The sequence below is a fragment of the Dromiciops gliroides genome, chromosome 2 (genome assembly GCF_019393635.1).
Source record: "Dromiciops gliroides isolate mDroGli1 chromosome 2, mDroGli1.pri, whole genome shotgun sequence".
NCBI classification, from domain to species: domain Eukaryota; kingdom Metazoa; phylum Chordata; class Mammalia; order Microbiotheria; family Microbiotheriidae; genus Dromiciops; species Dromiciops gliroides.
Window position 1 is genome coordinate 81751505 of NC_057862.1, and position 18777 is coordinate 81770281.

Sequence of the window (18777 nt, forward strand, 5' to 3'; positions counted from 1 at the left end):
ACTTCTTTAGTCATTAATTCCCAGGATATGGAAGAGAGTATAAACATGCTAGCAGTGAAGAAGAGTGATAAGTGTGGGGAAATTATAATGTAACTTCCAAATTATAGTCTGTAACTATTTATAAGTAGATGGTCATAACAGACACGTACGTGAATATATTGTACTCATGGGCACCCAGGAAATTTAATTTTTTAAGGTGAATATTTTACTATTTGATCATAAAAGGCATTTATTTTATTCATTAAGCAAAACAAAGAAATTAAAACCAAACTTAATTTTAATTTAAAACATAACAAAATTACTTATAAAGAAGTCAAAAATATGGATTTTTTTTTTTGAGATGCTAAGGTATGCCTGGGCATCCTACATAACTTCTAAACACGTGTATGATCAAAATAATAATAGTTAATAGCTAGCATTTATGTAACACTTTACATATGTTAATATCTAATCAAATTACTATATGGGCACATACATAGATATAGGAATTTAAACAAAATAGAGGAGGAAATTACAGAACTGATTTTAAGGGGCATTATTACCCATTCTGAAGATTCTTGTTACGATCAGCACTCGTGAAGTGACATACCCCCATTCAGTTCTATTCAGGAGGATTTAGGCTTTGAACTGTAGAAGACAGGCCTAGGAAATGCTGATGAAACCAAAGGCTATCTCCTTGGTTGTTCATTATCTGTGTTTGTGACTGTGTGTTAACTTGTTAAATGTTAATGAGTCTTACACATTAATCTTCTTGCTGTATGGCTTCATTATTTTTAGAGGTATGTGAATTACAAAACCAGCTGCATGAATAATCCAGAAGTAATTTGTTCTCCTCCATCAGAGTGGCTAATGAGAAATTGACTGGAAAACACTATAGATTTTTATTGCAAACCAGAGGTCATGGTTCTACTGCCTCTATTTGGAAAAATCTGCCAGGAAAAGGTCTTTTCTTGACCTATAGGGTTTCCCAAAGATGAATCCATGATGTGTTGAAAGCTTCTTTGGGGGGAGGGTAGTGCCTGTGTGTGGAACCCCCAGAGCCCTACCTAATAGAAGATCTAGTGCAAGTGAAGGGAATTCTGTTTTTATTGGATTCCAACTGGGTTAAATATACTATGAAATTCTCTACTTTAGTGGGTTTTTGGTTAGTCATCTTATTCTCATTGGGGTTGCTGGAAATGAAGTAAGGACCAAGTAAACAACTTTTTTTCAGGTGCAAATTCGACCATGGAACCTAAGTGACAGTGACTTTGTAATGGATGGCTCTCAGCCTTTGGACCCCAGAAAAACTATCTTTGTTGGGGGAGTTCCACGACCCCTTCGAGCTGGTGAGTGGAAATAGTACAACCATTTAGTCTTCAATATTTTCCAGGTTTCCCCATCTGCTGTCTGCAGCATCTAAAAAGAAGGCTATGGGTCTGTCCACTTTCTAGGCCTGCCTGTCTGCCTGAAGAGTCCGAGTCTGATGCCTGTGTCCGCCATTTTCTGTGGCACAAGAATGAATTTTCTGAAATCATTTTTAGTTATTTTAGCGAACTGATGTTTTAAAAATGTGAATTCTGTTTACTGCTTCCTTAGAAAGCTAAGGAAGTTACAGTCTGCACAACTTCTTGAGATGATGGGTCAGCTGCATTATCCTATATGGGAGAGGATGTAAGTAATGAGCTGTGGAATAATGCTGAGTATTCTATAGCACCTGGGTGTCTACAGTAACAAGGCTTTATACTTTAAAAATTCTGTCTTGGGAAATCAGATTTGATACTTTAAAAATTCTGTCTTGGGAAATCAGATTTGAAACTCTAAGAAAATTTGTTTTTTGTTTCTGGAACTTGAGCAATTTACAAAAATACTTTTGTTTCTGAGAGTTTTAGTTCGGATTTCTAGTTTTAAGCTTCTTTTTTTTTTTTTTTAACTTTCAATGGTGAAATTGTTTGCCTGTGTTTAACCGTAATTATAGGTAGGGTCAGTGAAGAGATGCTGAAATGATGAATTTAAAATTTAAATCCTTAAAGCAGACTTAATAAATAATAACCCTAATCAGCATTATTTCATGGAAAATAATTATACTAAATAACTTAGTTCATTAAAATGTATTTTTTTCAAAAGCACTTACAGTGATATCCTTTATGCACAAAAAAAATTAAGGGGGAAAAATAACATATTGATGAGATGTGCCTGCAGTTGCAAGAAATGCAAAAGTATCCCCCTTTTGTATATGTGTATATACATATACAAACCCAAATATACATTTATATTTGCAGATAATTATATTAGAAAACATTAAAATATAGAGAAAAACATTACAGTGTAGAAAAATAAATCAAATTGTTGAAATGCATCTCAAAAGGCATCTCACTTCTCTTTGGTCTCAGGAGTTTTAACTGCTCTAATTCTTATCTGCTTAAAGATCCATTTTCCTGTGTCTTCCCTTAAAGTTACTTATTTAAATTTTCTATGGAAAAGAAAAAAGTTTCAGAACTTCTGTTTGAAGAATAAACTTTACATGCATAACATATGACCAAGAAGCATGTAATTTCATAATATATCAACATGTCTTGGATCAAATTGTTCCCAAAGAAAACTGAGAAATTTCAACACACCAAAAGAGAAACCTCGGGGCAGCTAGGTGGCGCAGTGGATAGAGCACCGGCCCTGGAGTCAGGAGGACCTGAGTTCAAATCCAGCCTCAGACACTTAACACTTAACTAGCTGTGTGACCCTGGGCAAGTCACTTCTTCCTTATCCCCTACAGCAGTCTAATTTCAAACATATGAGAGCAAAACAAAACTGAGCTAAGTAATGTTCAAGTCAAAGAAAATTGTATTACAGGATGAAGAGAAATGCAAGCTATCATTTCCCTATCATTTCTAAGCCAACCTTGCTGATTACACAATTTACGAGGCACAAATTAAACTTATTTACTGCTCTTCTGCTTTCCGAGTGGCAAAGACTCTACTGATACAATGGCCAAAAATGTTCAGGGATGTGTGTGTCTTTGTCATATCATGTCTTTTTCTCATTTTCACCTTAAGAATTGAACTTCCTGGGGCAGCTAGGTGGTGCAGTGGATAGAGCACCAGCCCTGGAGTCAGGAGTACCTGAGTTCAAATCCGACCTCAGACACTTAACACTTACTAGCTGTGTGACCCTGGGCAAGTCACTTAACCCCAATTGCCTCACCAAAAAAAAAAAAAAGAAAAAGAAAAAAAAAAAAGAATTGAACTTCCTGATCTAGAGAAGAAAGAAAGGTGAGGGGATTAGGATAGCACAGAAAATCTTTCATTAGAAAATCTACACCTTGTGGGCTTTTAAGGGATTGCCACCAGAGACAATAATAGATGATTTTGCATTTTTTTCTTGCTGTAGGCATAAGTGCTAGGTAATCTTGCTCCTAAATGAGACTGATAATTGATTGGTGGAACACTAAAAAATTGTCTTATAGGGAAATCAAGTGTATAAGATTGTTGAATTGTTTTTTATTCCATCATATATATTTTTACTTACAAGCTGATTATTTCTTTACTGCATTTATTTTTTAGCTTGCCTACTTTGATTATTTGGGAGAGGGAGAAAAAGGAATGGTACTGGGTTATTGCCTTCCTTTTATGGACCCTGGCAAGGTTTAATATTCCTTCTGTGACAGCCCAAGAGTAAACACTTGCATCTCCAAGGGCAAAAGTCTACAACTCTTATAGCCAGAAAAGTTTATTATAAAATTATTGGTTCAAAATAAGGTAGTTTGTTTTCTTAACAAACTAGATGATATCATCTAGGGTCCTTTATACCACTGTCTAAGACAGTGTACCAACTGTGAAGATTTTCATATTCCGTTTTTTAATCAGTCCTCTACGTTTGAAAAATGGTTTGCATTATATGGGTGTTCATCTTAAGTGACAGAGTCAAACAGGCTCCTTGTACTGCCTTCTCCCCTGCTTCCTGGCCATTTGGCTTACTGAAGCAACTATAGTTGTGGATTTTAGACTAATTTTTATGCTTTGGAATTCCAAATTGAAAACCCTAATATCCAGGGACTGGAAGATGGCTGACGGCAGACTTGATTCTAACAGCACTCTATGCGCTGAGTCTTATGCCAAGGAGTAGCAGGCTGAGATTTGAGGAAGAACTGAGTTTCTTAGAGGAATTCATCATGGCTTTATTAAGTAATGTCACCTTCAACACAATTCCCCTACAAAAATATAGGTACCCCTTAAACCCTTAGCAAATTAGTTGACATCATGCTATAAAAGCAACATAAGTATTCATGGGGAAAGGAGCTAAAAAAGCAAGATCACCCCTTCAATTTGGCTGTTCCTGGGTATGTGCAAAGATATCATGGGTACAAGGGAGGAAGGAAGTAAATCCAACACCAAAGGACTCCCAAAAGGCAGGTTGTCCATTTTAGAATTAGCAATAATGGGTACAGTCCCATCCACTTAAGCAGGAATGAAATGCTAAGAAAAAAAACCACAATAGAAAAAAACAGTTGATAACTTCTTAAGAAATAACATGTGAGTTAGGACAGCTGGCCTAATCAGTTTGTTCTTTGAAAGGCTTTTCATTTTTAAGTTATTTTGTTTCAACAAAAGCCTAGACAATTACAGACAGTAATATAACTATGGGAAATTGTGGTGAAAAGACTAATGATAATGGGACATACTGGAAATATCCATGAAAAAGAATAGTGATAAATGTTAACTGAGTTGAAGTGAGACAAAAACTCCGTTGACAAAATCTAGATTGCCCCTGTCATTATTATTTGACATGTAGAAAGCTATATATACTTGCCTAATAATCTTTCCTTAATATCTTCCTTGGTTTAGGACTCTTCAGACTTACCTCCATTAGCTAGTAGCAAGTCAGAGAATGTTCCAAACATCTCCTTGAATATTCCACAGGTTCTTCTTAGACTAATTTACATTGTTTTCTGAGCATACAAAGGAAAAATTCTGCATAGGATGTATTTCTCCCTACCTATCTTTTTCAGACAAAAAGTCTGAATTCCAAGGGAAGATGGATGCTCTGTGCTGTCCCTAGGAGCCCTACTTCCTTACCTTGAAAGCCTCAAAGGATGGGAATGCACAGAGTTGATAAGTCTAGCAGAAACCTATTCATTGGCCTTATTAGGCCTGGGCAAATGTCAGACTAAGGAGGGCAATGGAAGAGGCAGCAAATTACTTTTATGTTAACAACAGGCCCCTCTCTGAATAGGGGGACTAGAAAGTAATGATGTCATACAATGTGCATGTCCTGCTTCTCCAGGTCACACTGAACTTGAGGATTCACAATAAGAAGAAGAATTTTGAACACAACTGCCATTAGCTGATTGAAGCTAGAGATGTCTTCATCCTTATATCTGCAGGGCATCTGAATAGCTTGGTTTTTGTTTGTTTGTTTGTTTGTTTTTTGCGGGGCAACAGGGTTAAGTGACTTATCCAGGGTCACACAGCTAGTAAGTGTCAAGTGTCTGAGGCTGGATTTGAACTCAAGTCTTCCTGAATCCAGGGCCGGTGCTTTATCCACAGTGGTGCCACCTAGCTGCCCCCCACTGGATAGCTCTTAACTCGGTTACTTCCTTTGCTTCTCACCATTAGGCTTCCCAGTCTAGGCACTCGCGTTTAGTGTAGAATCATTGGTCATGGCCACTTCCTGAGTATAGGAGAGACTTTCCTAGCTTTCTCCCTAAGAATTCCCTAGCTCTCTTCTTTTTTTATTATTGTATGTTTTCCTTTTATATTTTGAGACAAATCTTAAAATTTCTTCCTGAGAATCTCTTTCCCTCTTTAGGACTTTCCTTCTTTTCCCTTGATGTTTCATGAATGTTTTTTCTATGAGTTCATCCACTTTTCATTCAGTTATGTCTTTCTGTCTTTAACTTTGGCATGAACCTAAAATTATTCATGGCACACCCCTCTCTCTCCTGTCATCTTTGTCTCCTCTTTAAACCTCCTTCCTTGTTTGTTTGCTTTTTGTTAGTTAGCTGTAGCTTTTTTTCTCCACATCTCCCAAACTGGCTATTAAGAAAATTATCCCAGATGAGAAGAGATGCTGGCATATTGACAGGTTTATCTGTATTCTCCTTTGGGCCCAAAGCTTTTTCCATTGTCATGGTATAGCCATGCTTAGCCAGGAAATATACTTTCTAACAGCTGATGCCAAACTGTACATCACCTTTACCATTAGTTAAATTAAGTTAATAATAAATAAGTTAAATTAATTTAAATTAAATTAAATTAAGCCAAAGCCAAATTAGGAACTAAGGATAATATGCAGAGCAGAAACCAGTGCAAACTAACATTCTTTGGAGTCTCATCAGTAAGAATTAAGCAGAACCAAATTTCAGTAACTATTGAGGATTTAGATATTTTTCTACTTAGAACAAGCAGTCTAGCTGATAGCAATGTTATCTGAGTTAAATGTGCCTAATGTTATATGGGAATTTGATCAGCGAATTAGTTTATCTCTTTCATACCCTTGGCATCATCTATCTTGAAAATCTTCCAGATCTGAAATAGAGCTAAAGTTTTAAGATTCATATCACTCTCACTATTCTTATGTTTAAAATGCTCAGACCTAGGGGCAGCTAGGTGGCACAATGGATAGAACACCAGCCCTGGATTCAGGAGGACCTGAATTCAAATCCGGCCTCAGACACTTGACATTTGACACTTACCAGCTGTGTGACCCCGGGCAAGTCACTTAACCCCAATTGCCTCACCAAAAAAAAAAAAAAATGCTCAGGCCTAGTCTACATGAACCCCCTTGTGACATTTTGAGAAATGTGTCTAGAAAATCCCATAGCTGGGATGTGAGAATCGGAAAGATGCTACTGTTTGAAACCTTTCTTTTGTTAAGTTCAAATCTCCTTATTACCTGAAAGTGAGAGTTTAACCATTCTTATGTGTGAGTCATCTTTGGTTTGTTATCTGCCAGAAGGTGGATAGATTCTGAACTATCAATTATAACACACTTTATGTGTTGTGAAAAAGCTACATTTTTTTTCAGCAACCCTCTCATTCTCTCTGCCTTCTCCAACCCTATCCCTCCATTCATTGAACATGTCAGACTCAGAGAATGTATGGTTCTGTTCATTGCCTTTGTTCTGTTGTTGCAATTTATTTTAATAAAATACCCAGAGTTACCAGAGGAGGATTTGTAAACACATGTAAGCCAGTTCATTCCTTACTTGGTCATTGTGTAGTCAGAAATACAATCTACCCAAGAACCAGAAACCAAGTTTAAATGACTGGGATTCAAATTAGTCTACCCTGAGTCATTTAGGAGTCTTTAACATCATCAGCTAGGCTTTAGATGAGTCCTGTATTCTAGATGGTGTCCTGGTCATAGGATAATCTGTGGCAGGATGAAAATGATGGAAAGATCTGCATGAGAAAGCTAGGGATGTAAAGTTTTGTTTATCATACACACCCATGGTACATTAGTTCATGAGATTAACTCAGTGCTTCTTATAAACGCAAAATATCTTGTCCAAAGGGTCCTCCCAGCAACCAAATAGGGCGTCTGTGGATAATGTCTAGGGGAAAAAAGCATAGAAGTAGTGTGGACATTCCCCACATCTACACTAATGCCTAGAGTGCTCCCTTCCTCATGATTGCTTCTGAAAGTGTGGTCTGTAGACTTGCTCATGTTTCCAAATTAGGTCTTGAAGACTCTTCTTCAGCAAATAGGTTGCATGGTAAGGAGAGAAGGGGACCATTTCATCTGAAGTGTTAAGACTGCCAGAAGTGCAGGCAGTTTCCTGCATCTTCAAAATCATCTTTTGCTCAAGAACTTTGTTTGGGCTGAGATATCACAATCATCATAGTTTTAGGGTATCTTCATCTTGGTTAGTGTCCCGGGGGCTTTTAAAGTTGGATTTGTCTTCCAAATTATGTTCTTTTCCATCTCTTACCTCTTCATCCCCACAATATATCAGACACAGGTGTGGTCTCTTCCCAACATGAAATAGATTTACTTGAGTGTTTCCCATCTTTAAGAATGCTTATGTCTGGGGCAGCTAGGTGGCACAGTAGATAGAGCACCGGCCCTGGAGTGAGGAGTACCTGAGTTCAAATCCAGTCTCAGACACTTAACACTTACTAGCTGTGTGACCCTGGGCAAGTCACTTAACCCCAATTGCCTTACTTTAAAAAAAAAAAAAGAAAGAATGCTTATGTCTCTGTGGAATTCTTTAAGCAGTGTGAGCTAAAGGCAGTCTCATACCCTTAATGAGGATCAGGAAGGGCCCAACCTGCTTTTAGAATATAACTGAATAGCAACCCTTTGGCTATTTCTCTTGCTCTCCTAGATGGTAGAACACAAGCTGAATCTTCTGTTGATAATCTTCCCCATCAGCATATCTCATAAATTTGTGACTTCAACTAGGCTGGAAAAGCCAACTATATCTGTCTAGTGGCAAAAGATGATTCATCTATATTCATTTAATATTCTTGCCTCGTTTCATGTTTATAGAACGAATTCTCAGTAAATTAGTTATTGATCCGAGTAAAGGACAAAAACCCTAAATTTAGGGCATTGTGGGTTTTCTCTAAAGGCAATGGTAGATCGTGCTCTAAACTAGGACATTTAGACCATTTAGATTACATGAACCAGGAAGCTTCATTCTGTCCTCAATCCATACCTTTGGTGATTAGTCACCTTTTCTTCCATCTTTTCACCAACCCAGTAGTTTTACAAGTGAATAGCTTCCAGTAATTTAAGTGCCCGAAGGTTTTTTTGGCATCCCAGAAAGATAAGCCAGAGCTCTTTGATGGGAATAATTTCTTACGATGTTTCAAGAAAAGCCCATGTAGGTGTGTATTCCTTTTTCAAAAATGAAATACTTGAAATGCAGCTTCATCACTTATGATCTTCTTTTCAGACAGCTCTCAACTTTTGCTTTTCATGGTACAGAAGCAGCAAGGGAATAATTGATCCATTTCTAGTGGCTAGATTTATCAGGGCATTCCATCTAGATTTATCACCCTCCAAAGATATTTTTGTGTGGTCCCATAGGACATCTGTGGTTATAGGCTTACTGGCTAATGCTTCCTTTGAACCTTTCCATAGTTGAGAAATGAAATTTATGATGTAGAATATCTGGTTAACAGTGACATCATCCTGAATTAAGCTAATGTCAAGTCTTAGTGACCATTATCCCTTTTTCTGCATTGTAAGTAGGCACTTCAACTAGATTCCTTCCTGAAGTCAGAACATGATTCCTTCTCATTCTCTTACCTGTCAATCTTTTCCAAACCACTGGTCTATCCCAGAACACATGTTCCACTTGCCCCATAATCAGATACTCTTTAAAGCCAAGCTTCTAGTACTCTATTAACTCATTTTTGAGTCCCAGAGATTATTTGTTGGAGTTTGCTATCCATTTCACGAAAGGGAGTTATTCTTTGACAAGTATGCATAATGTTTAATTATACCACCAGACCCTTGGCTATTAGTGCAAGGGTGAGACACACTATGAAGTAGTGTACTGGAATGATACAATCTCATAATTCTAGGGCTAGGAAGAACCTTTAGCTAATTAATATTTTGGAGGTGGAATTAATACAGGTATGGATTGACAGTGGTATGAATAATCAATAGGCGGCAAATGTCAATATTTATATCATTTAGGAAAGTCACAAGGTTCTTGCATTTAAAAAAAAAGAACATTTTTTGCACCTGCCACCAGATTGGCACCATGGTCATCTCTCGTTGCCTGAAAGCACTTATTCCCTGGCTGGCAGTTGGCCAGTACTTGTGACCATAGAAGGATTATTGGGTATGAAATTTTCCTACTGCCCTCTTGTGGTATTTGATCTATGCTCCCAATTAACTGCCAGTCTTTTTTTCCATTTTGTGAAAAATTCCTTTTTTTGTCACATTATTCTTGTAAAAATGGGTATATAAAAGATCATCTGTTTCACATAATCTGGAATAGAAGAATTGGTTTAATGTAGGCTACTTATTAGCTTTCTGAGGGAAGATCCACTCGGACAGGTCTGCACAATTTTCTTGTTATCTCTGCAAACCCAAGAACATTGTGTTCTCTGAACTAGAAATACTCGGTCCCTTTCCTTTTTGTTAGGGATACAGCAAGGGAGTGATGCAGTGTTCCTTACCTTCACCCACATTCATCACATTGCCCATCCTCAGACACACATATTCCTTTCCAAGTGTTCTCCACAGGATTAACAGCACCCGGCTTGTGTAGTGCTTTTAGTGTCTGGAAGGTCACTGTGGCCCTGCTCCTCATCCTTTCTACTTCACAATTCAAGATGTAGGTGGTTGAGGAAAATTACTACTTGGGTGCCCTCTAGGGTTAGGTTTAAGGCTCTCTGATTTGTGCTGTGTCAGTGACCCAAACTAAAGGGCCAAACCTTGAGGGAGGGCTTTCGTGAAGTATCCATACATGGGGATCCAACACCCAGTAATTTTCCCTCTGAAAAATTCAGGCTACCAGTAAGTAGACTCCATTCTCCATGTCTAGGTAGAGTAATTTGTTCTAAGAACATATTTAGAAAGCAAGTCCTATCAATGAAACTAATTTATAAATGTGCTTTTTAGAGCAGGCAAAGAAGGTGAGCACTGTACCAAACTAGGGATGTTTAGAATAATTTTGACACGATAGTGTAGTTCAGACAGTATATCTATAATCCCTATGTAAACCTATTTTAATTTATGATCACTACATCACTTTTATTTGCTACTCACTTTTCTAAATGGAAGGTGAATGTGGCTATTTCCAAGTTGGGATACAATTTTATTCTAAGACAATAATTAAAAAAAACAACAAACCACCATGGAAAGTGACCAAATTTGAGTACTTAACTCTTTCTATGACATTCTCAGAGCAATAAAATAGAGGGGGTATGAAAGGTAATAATGACTTTCTGTTGTATCAGCTGGTGGGTCATCACATTCTTCAGACATGGCTAGAAATTTTGAAATGTTGTGTTTATGTAGAGTTATTTTGTAGACTATGCAGTTAGAAACTAGAGATGGAAGCATGATGCTGGGCCATAATTTGATATTTGGGCTGATATGCTCCCTTTGGTAAGTCTTTCCAGTGTTTCTGTTAGTTCCATTTGTAAAAATCCCCAAAGATGGTACTCCTTCTGCTTCCTATTTACCACAAGACTGCCTTGGACATTTCTCATTCTATTCTTAATTTTCCTTCACTTTTGTCATGTGACTCCTAAATTTCTTCCTGCTACCCCCACCCCTAGATCAACAATACGCCTTTAAAATATCTGTTCTACATTCCCACTTCTTTTCTTGCAGTTGAATTGGCAATGATTATGGACCGTCTTTACGGGGGCGTCTGCTACGCTGGCATTGATACAGACCCAGAACTGAAGTACCCCAAAGGCGCTGGCCGAGTGGCTTTCTCCAATCAGCAGAGTTATATTGCGGCAATCAGCGCACGGTTTGTGCAGCTCCAACACAACGACATTGACAAACGGGTAAGCGGTGTTGGGGGTGGATGGGTTGCAGAAATAACACCAAACAACATAGCAAACTGGAGAGAAAAGCAACTTACGGTGATACATAGATAGACACCTCACGGTGAGAATGCAAAAGGTGACATAACTGCCTTAAGCAAGGAAAATTGAGTACCCTTCACATCTAAGGTGCCGGTTACGTTTTAGGGTACTACTCTGATGCCTCACAGTGGTATAAACTTCTGTGGATAGTGTTGGTTATGATAAGTCACATCTTATAGGAGTTACTTTACTACAAAAAAAAAGTACCTTATGTCTGTTATCTCTTCTGATCCTCACAACTCCCAAGGGAGAAAGAGTGAGTGATAATATCTCCATTTTTTTAGATAAGAAAACTGAGACTTGGAGTGAAGAGAGTGCTGGACCTGGAGTCAGGAAGACCTCAATTCAGCTCTGGCCACAGACTCTTGCTAGCTATGTGACCCTGGGAAAGTAATTTAATCTCTGTGTGCCTCAGTTTCCTTATCTGTAAAATGGAGCTAATAATAGCTCCTACCTTACAGGATTGTTGTGAAGATCATTGCCTCTATAACTGCTTCTTATTAAAAAATATTACTATTAGAGTGGCTTTTTTAGAGTTGTTGGTGTGGAAGCCAACGCCTTTTATGCTAGTTGGGCCTTGGTTTCCCATTCTGTAAAATGAATAGATTAGAGTAGGTAATCTAAAGTCCCTTCTGCTAGCCTAACGTTCTGAACATCCTCAACTCTGTAACTTGTTTTGTAAATCCAAAATTTCTATAGAAATTGTAGTTACTTAGTGGGAGTTATTTGTATACTCAAATCTGTCATATAGTAGGTAAGAGAACTAGATATTTAGCTATGTCATGAGTGACTTGACAGCTATCATCATCATATTTCAGGGCCTAGTGAAAAGAGGATCATACTTTTCTACCCAGTTTTGTTTGTGTTTTTGCTAAAACAACAACAACAATAACAAAAACATGCAAATACCTAAAAAAAAATCCTTTTACCTGATAGAATGTCTAACTATGTCTCTGCCTCTACAAATGAAGAATAATGGGTGGGAGGTTTTTTTCACTGTCATGACACACTACTAATTAGAGATTCTAGTGCTGAGCATAATGTTTCATATATAATCATGTTTTATAAATTGTTTCAGTTAAAGCATTTATTGAACATCTCCTATGCTCAGAGTATTTTGCTATAGAGAATGTCTAAGCCTGAGCTTCTTAAACTTTTTCCCCTGGGGACCTCTTTTTGCCCAAGAAATTTTTATGTGACCCCGAGTCTATAGGTATATAAAATAGGTATACATAACCTATAATTGTTGGCAAATGTTTTGTGACCCCCACATTCAGTTACTTGACCCCATATGGTGTCACAACCCACTCATTTCCTGCCCTCATGGATCTTATAGTCAAGTCGGATAGGACTTATTGTTGACAAGTAGTTTCCCCCCACTTCCCTTTCGACCCATGATTTCATTGGTGTTCAAGAGCAGAACTTGACCCAAGGTCTTCCCAACTTGAAGTCTGGATCTCTCTTCTAATACTGCACTAAACAAAAATACCCAAAATGTATTAGAAAGGGGCAAAGCAGAGTTATAAGTGAGGTCCAAGGAGGAAGATACGGGGTGAGGAGGTGGAATCACAGAAAAGCATTTCATGGATGAGGAGATGTTCAATTTTGGCTTTAAGGGACAGTCATAAGATCTAGGATGAAGAGAGTGAAAATGAATGGAAAAATGTCCCAAAGTGTGGCAGAGTGAGAAGAGCATTGCTTTGGAGTTAGAGGGCTTGTGTTCTAATTCTGTCTCTGCTCAACCCAAGTGATGTTTTCTACATGATCCTGATCTCAGCCACACACACCAAATTACTTTGTATTTTGTTGTTTTTACTCTATGTGACATTCCTTTTCCTCTCTCCTTCCCAGGCCTCTTATACCCTTGAAAGCTGAAATTGTTTCAGTTTTGTCCTGGTGGCCCCAGAACCTAGCATTGTGCCTGATACATAGCAGACACTTAAGAAAGGCTTATTGAATTCAGCTGAAGCCATTGGGCCTCTGCCTTATTAGATCTTGGGAAAAGAAGTGTCATTTTCTAGTTCTCTTATGCTCACATTATTAGTATCATCCTTAAGAATTGTTGCAGGAATATTTAAAAAGATTAAAAATGCTTTTAAAGCCATTTGTCAATTTTTGTAAAGAGGTTGGGTTTTTTTTATTTTTTGGAAAGAGTGTAGTTAAAACTAATAGGATCCGGGGACAGCTAGGTGGAGCAGTGGATAGAGTACTGGCCCTGGATTCAGGAAGACCTGAGTTCAAATCCGGCCTCAGACACTTGACACTTAATAGCTGTGTGACCCTGGGCAAGTCACTTAACCCCAAAGACCTCACAAAAAACAAAACAAACAAACAAAAAATCTAATAGGATCCATACATAAGTCCATTTAATGGGACACACATAAACTGCAGTGTGTCAGTATTCTAAAAGCAAATAAATGAATTAGGACACCACCAACAACAGCCCCTATTTGTTTTGGAACTGTCTTCCATTATGATAGCACATGTATATAAGACATAGGACACCTGTCAGAGGAGGCAACAGCCTTAATTCACATATTAAATATGAATGAAATTTTATTTATTTATTTTTAAATAAAAAGAAGTACAAATAGAAGTTTTAGTATTTTCTTTCTATATCCCCCCAGTGGACCATTTTGCACACTCCCTGGCATGTGTATACCACACTTTGAAGATTGCAGGTCTAATAGTTCCCCTTGATGTCCCATGAGTTCCATTTTCACTCCCTCTCAGCCACCCATAGGGATGTTGGTATTCTTGGTATGGTACCCATAACTCATCCATCTCTGTAGCCCAGAACTCTGAAATTCCTCATTCTGACTAAAGCCTGCTATCCTTCAATCTCACTTGTTGCCTTATCCCTCCCAAACCTTTTCTTTGTCCTTACAATTACCTATAGTCCCTGTACTCTTCTCTATTCTCTCAGTCTCTCACCCTTGCCTTGGCCTCCCTTCCCTAATTTCAAAGTCTTGACCATGTGGCTGGCTTCTTCAACTTTAGTTCTGTGTTACCTTGCATCCTTTTCTCCTTAGTCCTCAACCTTTATCAAACTTCAGCTCTGGACAACCTACCAGTTACCGCCAGTTTCTACTTACCAGCTGCTCAATATTCCTGAAGAAAGTCATATAACTATGCTGTCTGGGTTCAGTATGACTTTATCCTATCTCTCCTTAACTGGACCCTCCTTTCTGTACAGCCGGTTTTTATTATTATTATTATTATTATTATTATTATTATTATTATTATTATTATTATTATTATTATTATTCCATGACTGATTTGCTATCTCATTCTCCACAGTGATCATTAGAACATTTCCCTTCTGTTTTGCATGACTACAACAATGTATGACCTATATCAAATGGCTTGCTTTTTCAATAGAGGGGGGAAGAGGGAAGAAGGGAGAGAATTTGGAACTCACAGTTTTAAAAATGGATCTTAAAAATTGCTTCTACAGGTAATTGGGGAAAATAAAATACTAAATAAAAAAAAAAGAACATTTCCCTTCTCCCCAGATTTCTCCTGCTGCCTCCTCCCCTTCAACAGAGAACCTTGCCTCCTACTTAGAAAATGAAAGCTATCCATCAGTAGTTCTCTGTTCCTCCCCACACCATATCATCTCTTCCCTCTTCCTTTTTTCTCTGATGGCTAGAGGTGGTCTTTTCTTTTGTTTTGTTTTGCCATGTCTAACCACTGTACATATGTCTTTGATTCCCCTTTCTCCTCTGTCAGCTTTCCCCCTCAATCATCCCCTCTCTCTCTTCTAGAGTATCTTTTCATCCATACTATTACCTGGTGATCTCATGAGGTTCCATGGGTTCATTTTTAGCATCTTTATGGCAATGACTCCCAAATGTATCTATCCAGCTTTAATCTCTCTCCTGAACTTCAGTCCCACATTATCCATTGTCTGCTGGACATCTCTACCTGGCTATGCTGTAGGCTTATCTCCCTCAATTTCTATATCTTATCAGTTGACAAGTCTTATTGATCCTATTGTTATGACATCTCCCTTATCTGTCCTTTTCTCTTTGTTCACCTAACCAGTAGCCTTGTAATTGGTCTCCTTGACTCTAGTCTCTGCCTCCCCCCTACCCCTATCCATCCATACAAATGTGACACAGATTTAACCTTGTTTCTCCCTCATTCACAAATCTTCTGTGGCTCTCTTTTCACCCTAGGATAAAATACAAAGTTCTCAGCTTGCACTGAAAACTCTCCACAGTCTGTTTCCCACCTACATTTCTAGTCTTAGTTCACAGTATTTTCCTTCACACCCCATGTTCTAGTCCAATGGACTTTCCAGCTCTTTGCTGAATATGACATTGTATCTCACTCCGCCTTGCCTGTGTACCACGTGGTAAAGAATGTGTCCACACATTCTAGAATGTGCTCCTTTGTAACTTCCACCTCACCATTGAATTCCTAGATTCCTTCAACATATAGCTTACTTGTTACATGGGCCCTTTCTTGATTCTTCATCTCATCTCACTGCCATTTGGGGAGCAGTCACCCTCTACAAATGATTTAGTTTTGCTTTTTTAGAAACTTTGTATTGGGGGCAGCTAGGTGGTACAGTGGATAAAACGCTGGCCCTGGATTCAGGAAGACCTGAGTTCAAATCCGGCCTCAGATACTTGACATTTACTAGCTACGTGACCCTGGGCAAGTCACTTAACCCTCATTGCCCAGCCAAAAAAAGAAAAGAAAAGAAAAGAAAAAGAAAGAAATGCTTATGCATTTAGCTCATAAACTATAAGCTCCTTTTGTTTTCCTAGTGCCTAGCACAGTGCCTTGGCTGTAGTAGGTCATTCACAACTTGAATTGAATGTCCCTCTGTCCCTTCAAACTGGTCTGAAGCAGAACCCCTTTCCTTCCACGTTCTTTTATCCCAAGTTACTCCCCTTCCTACTCTAACTGTTTCAGTTGGTAGCGCTCTGGTTCTTCCCAGCTTTCAATACTGAGGGTCAGTGCTTCCTCCTCATTCTTTTTGCCCCTTAAGACCCAACCAGTTACTGAGTTTTGTGATTTCTTCCTTTGAGACATTGCCTGTAGTTGTCCCTTCATTCCCACTGGGGTCAACCTAGTCTAGGCACATAGTATAGTGAAAAGTGATAACTTGAGAGTCTGAACAATTTGGTTTGAATCCCATCTTTGCAGCTTACTCTCTCTGTGACCATGAGCCAAGTCAAAGACCTGCAGAGCCCCTTCCTGACTGCAAATTCAGTAGTCTGTCCACTCTGCCACCTAGCTGCCTACCTATCTAGATGCTCTACCTGTGTTCCAAAGAGTCTTTTCTACTCACCAAAGTATAAATAGAACCCTGAGCTCCCAACTGCCCGATCACCTCCTTGCCCAGCTCGTATGCCTTACTTTGTCCTGAGTCTGGACCTTAGCTCTTGCTGTTTTCTTTCCCTGGGATGCCATCCCTGAGCCTGCCTTCCCATCCAAGTCCCAGCTCTTCCACAAAGCCCACATGGATCTTATTGCTTTTTCTGCTCTGCTCTAGAACTACTCAAGCTGGCATAGAATTCTCTGTCCCCAAATGATTATGTAACTACTTTGGGTATATACCATACATATACATACACAAGTACTTCATGTGTATGTCATTTAAATTCTAAGCTCCTTGAGGGTAGAGACCATGACCTACTCTTATTTTACACACACACACACACACACACACACACAAAACACCACCACCCCCCCACGCACACACACGCATCCTTCTTTATATAACACTGAGGAAAGAAACCTATACCTCTCTTCCTGATAGAGAGATGGAAGAGAGGTACAGAATGTCCCATATGGTGTCAAAAGTGGTCAGTTTTGCTTAGTTTTTCCTTGTTATAAGGAAGGGGGAGAGGTCGGGTTGTAAGGATGTGACTGTAATGTAAAAGAACAGGCATCTGTGAAATGGAATTGAAAAAAATAAACCACCAAGAACAAGGCTAAGCCTCCCCAAGAGCTTAGTAAACAGTGAATTGGAATTGGGATTAGGATTTTGAGTTCCCAGTCAATTTATATCACAGTATATCAATAACTCTACATATTACATGTTACATAATATCTACTATACTATATATGTAAACATATATACACACATATGTCAGATAAATAATGAAATGGGTTTCCCACTTTTCAAAACAATCCAGCCCTTAAAAATAATGAGCTCTCTTTAGTGAATTTAATTTAAAATTTGATTTACAAAACACCAGTTTACACACCATCTTTCAAGAACACAGGTATTTTGTGGGGAAAGACATAGCAGAGAAAGTGCTGGAAGAACTGGCTTCGGATTCAGTCTCAGACAGTTACTACCCTTGTGATCCTGGGCAAGTCATTTAACCTTTATCTTCTTCCGTCGTCTTGCTAATAATAGGACCTACCTCCCAGGGTTAGGATGTGAGGATAAAAAGGCAAAATATCTGTGAAGTGCTTTGCAAACTTTAAAGGATTATAAAAATGCTACCTGATATTATCATACTTCCATTTTGTTTCTAATGCTTTACAGAAAAAAAAAATTCTACTTAATAAATCTTCAGCTAAATCTCTCATTGTTTCTCTTACACCTACTTTTGATTTTTACTCACATAATTCTGCCTTTTAAGAAGTTGTTTTTAGTATAATATGGCAGAAAGTCAATGGCTAGATATCTGCCATGGTGAGAGGAGCAGAGCTTTTATGTTCTTAAGGAGTTACATAGCTGATGCCCTTGTTACAGAAAATCATTGACAGCAAACGAGATGGAGAGGATCCATGACTTCAGCTTATATTTACTTGGGAAAAAGCATTCACCACTTACTAACAGCAAGACTGTGTAATGTATATTGTGAATTTAATGTTTAGCTGATTAGTCAATTGCAACTCTATTGCCACCATGTCAAAAGAATAGAGTTAAGTGGAAAGGACCCCCCCCAACCCCCACCATCGCAGACTGAGAAAGTCCCAGGACAAGTAGGACAAGCAGCCCTGCCACAGAAAAGCTTTAGGACCTTGAACAAAGTGCTTACCTTCTGTTTTCTCCTCTGTCTAATGGTGATAAAAATAAATCCTCCATCATTCACAGAGTTGTCAAGGCAAAAATGTAATAAATGATGCAAAAGTACTTTGGAAAGTTAAAAGTGCTATTCCGGCAGTTTTATTATTGCAGTTTTTCAACCAGACTGTTTAATGGCTGCCTTCTGCCTTCACTCAAGACTCGGAGGACATAAAAATGGGGTTTCATGAGCTTGAG

General features: G+C 38.4%; 1 protein-coding gene across 19 annotated transcripts in view; it reads left to right on the forward strand.

Annotated features, from left to right (window-relative positions):
- Window positions 1–18777, forward strand: part of CPEB3 (cytoplasmic polyadenylation element binding protein 3) — a 256089-nt gene that overhangs the window by 220860 nt on the left and 16452 nt on the right. For all 19 annotated transcript variants that reach the window (XM_043987657.1, XM_043987655.1, XM_043987641.1 and 16 more), the window contains 2 exons: window positions 1214–1328; window positions 11278–11459. In XM_043987657.1, coding sequence (XP_043843592.1) covers window positions 1214–1328; window positions 11278–11459 — 297 coding nt within the window. The remainder of the gene's footprint in view (window positions 1–1213; window positions 1329–11277; window positions 11460–18777) is intronic.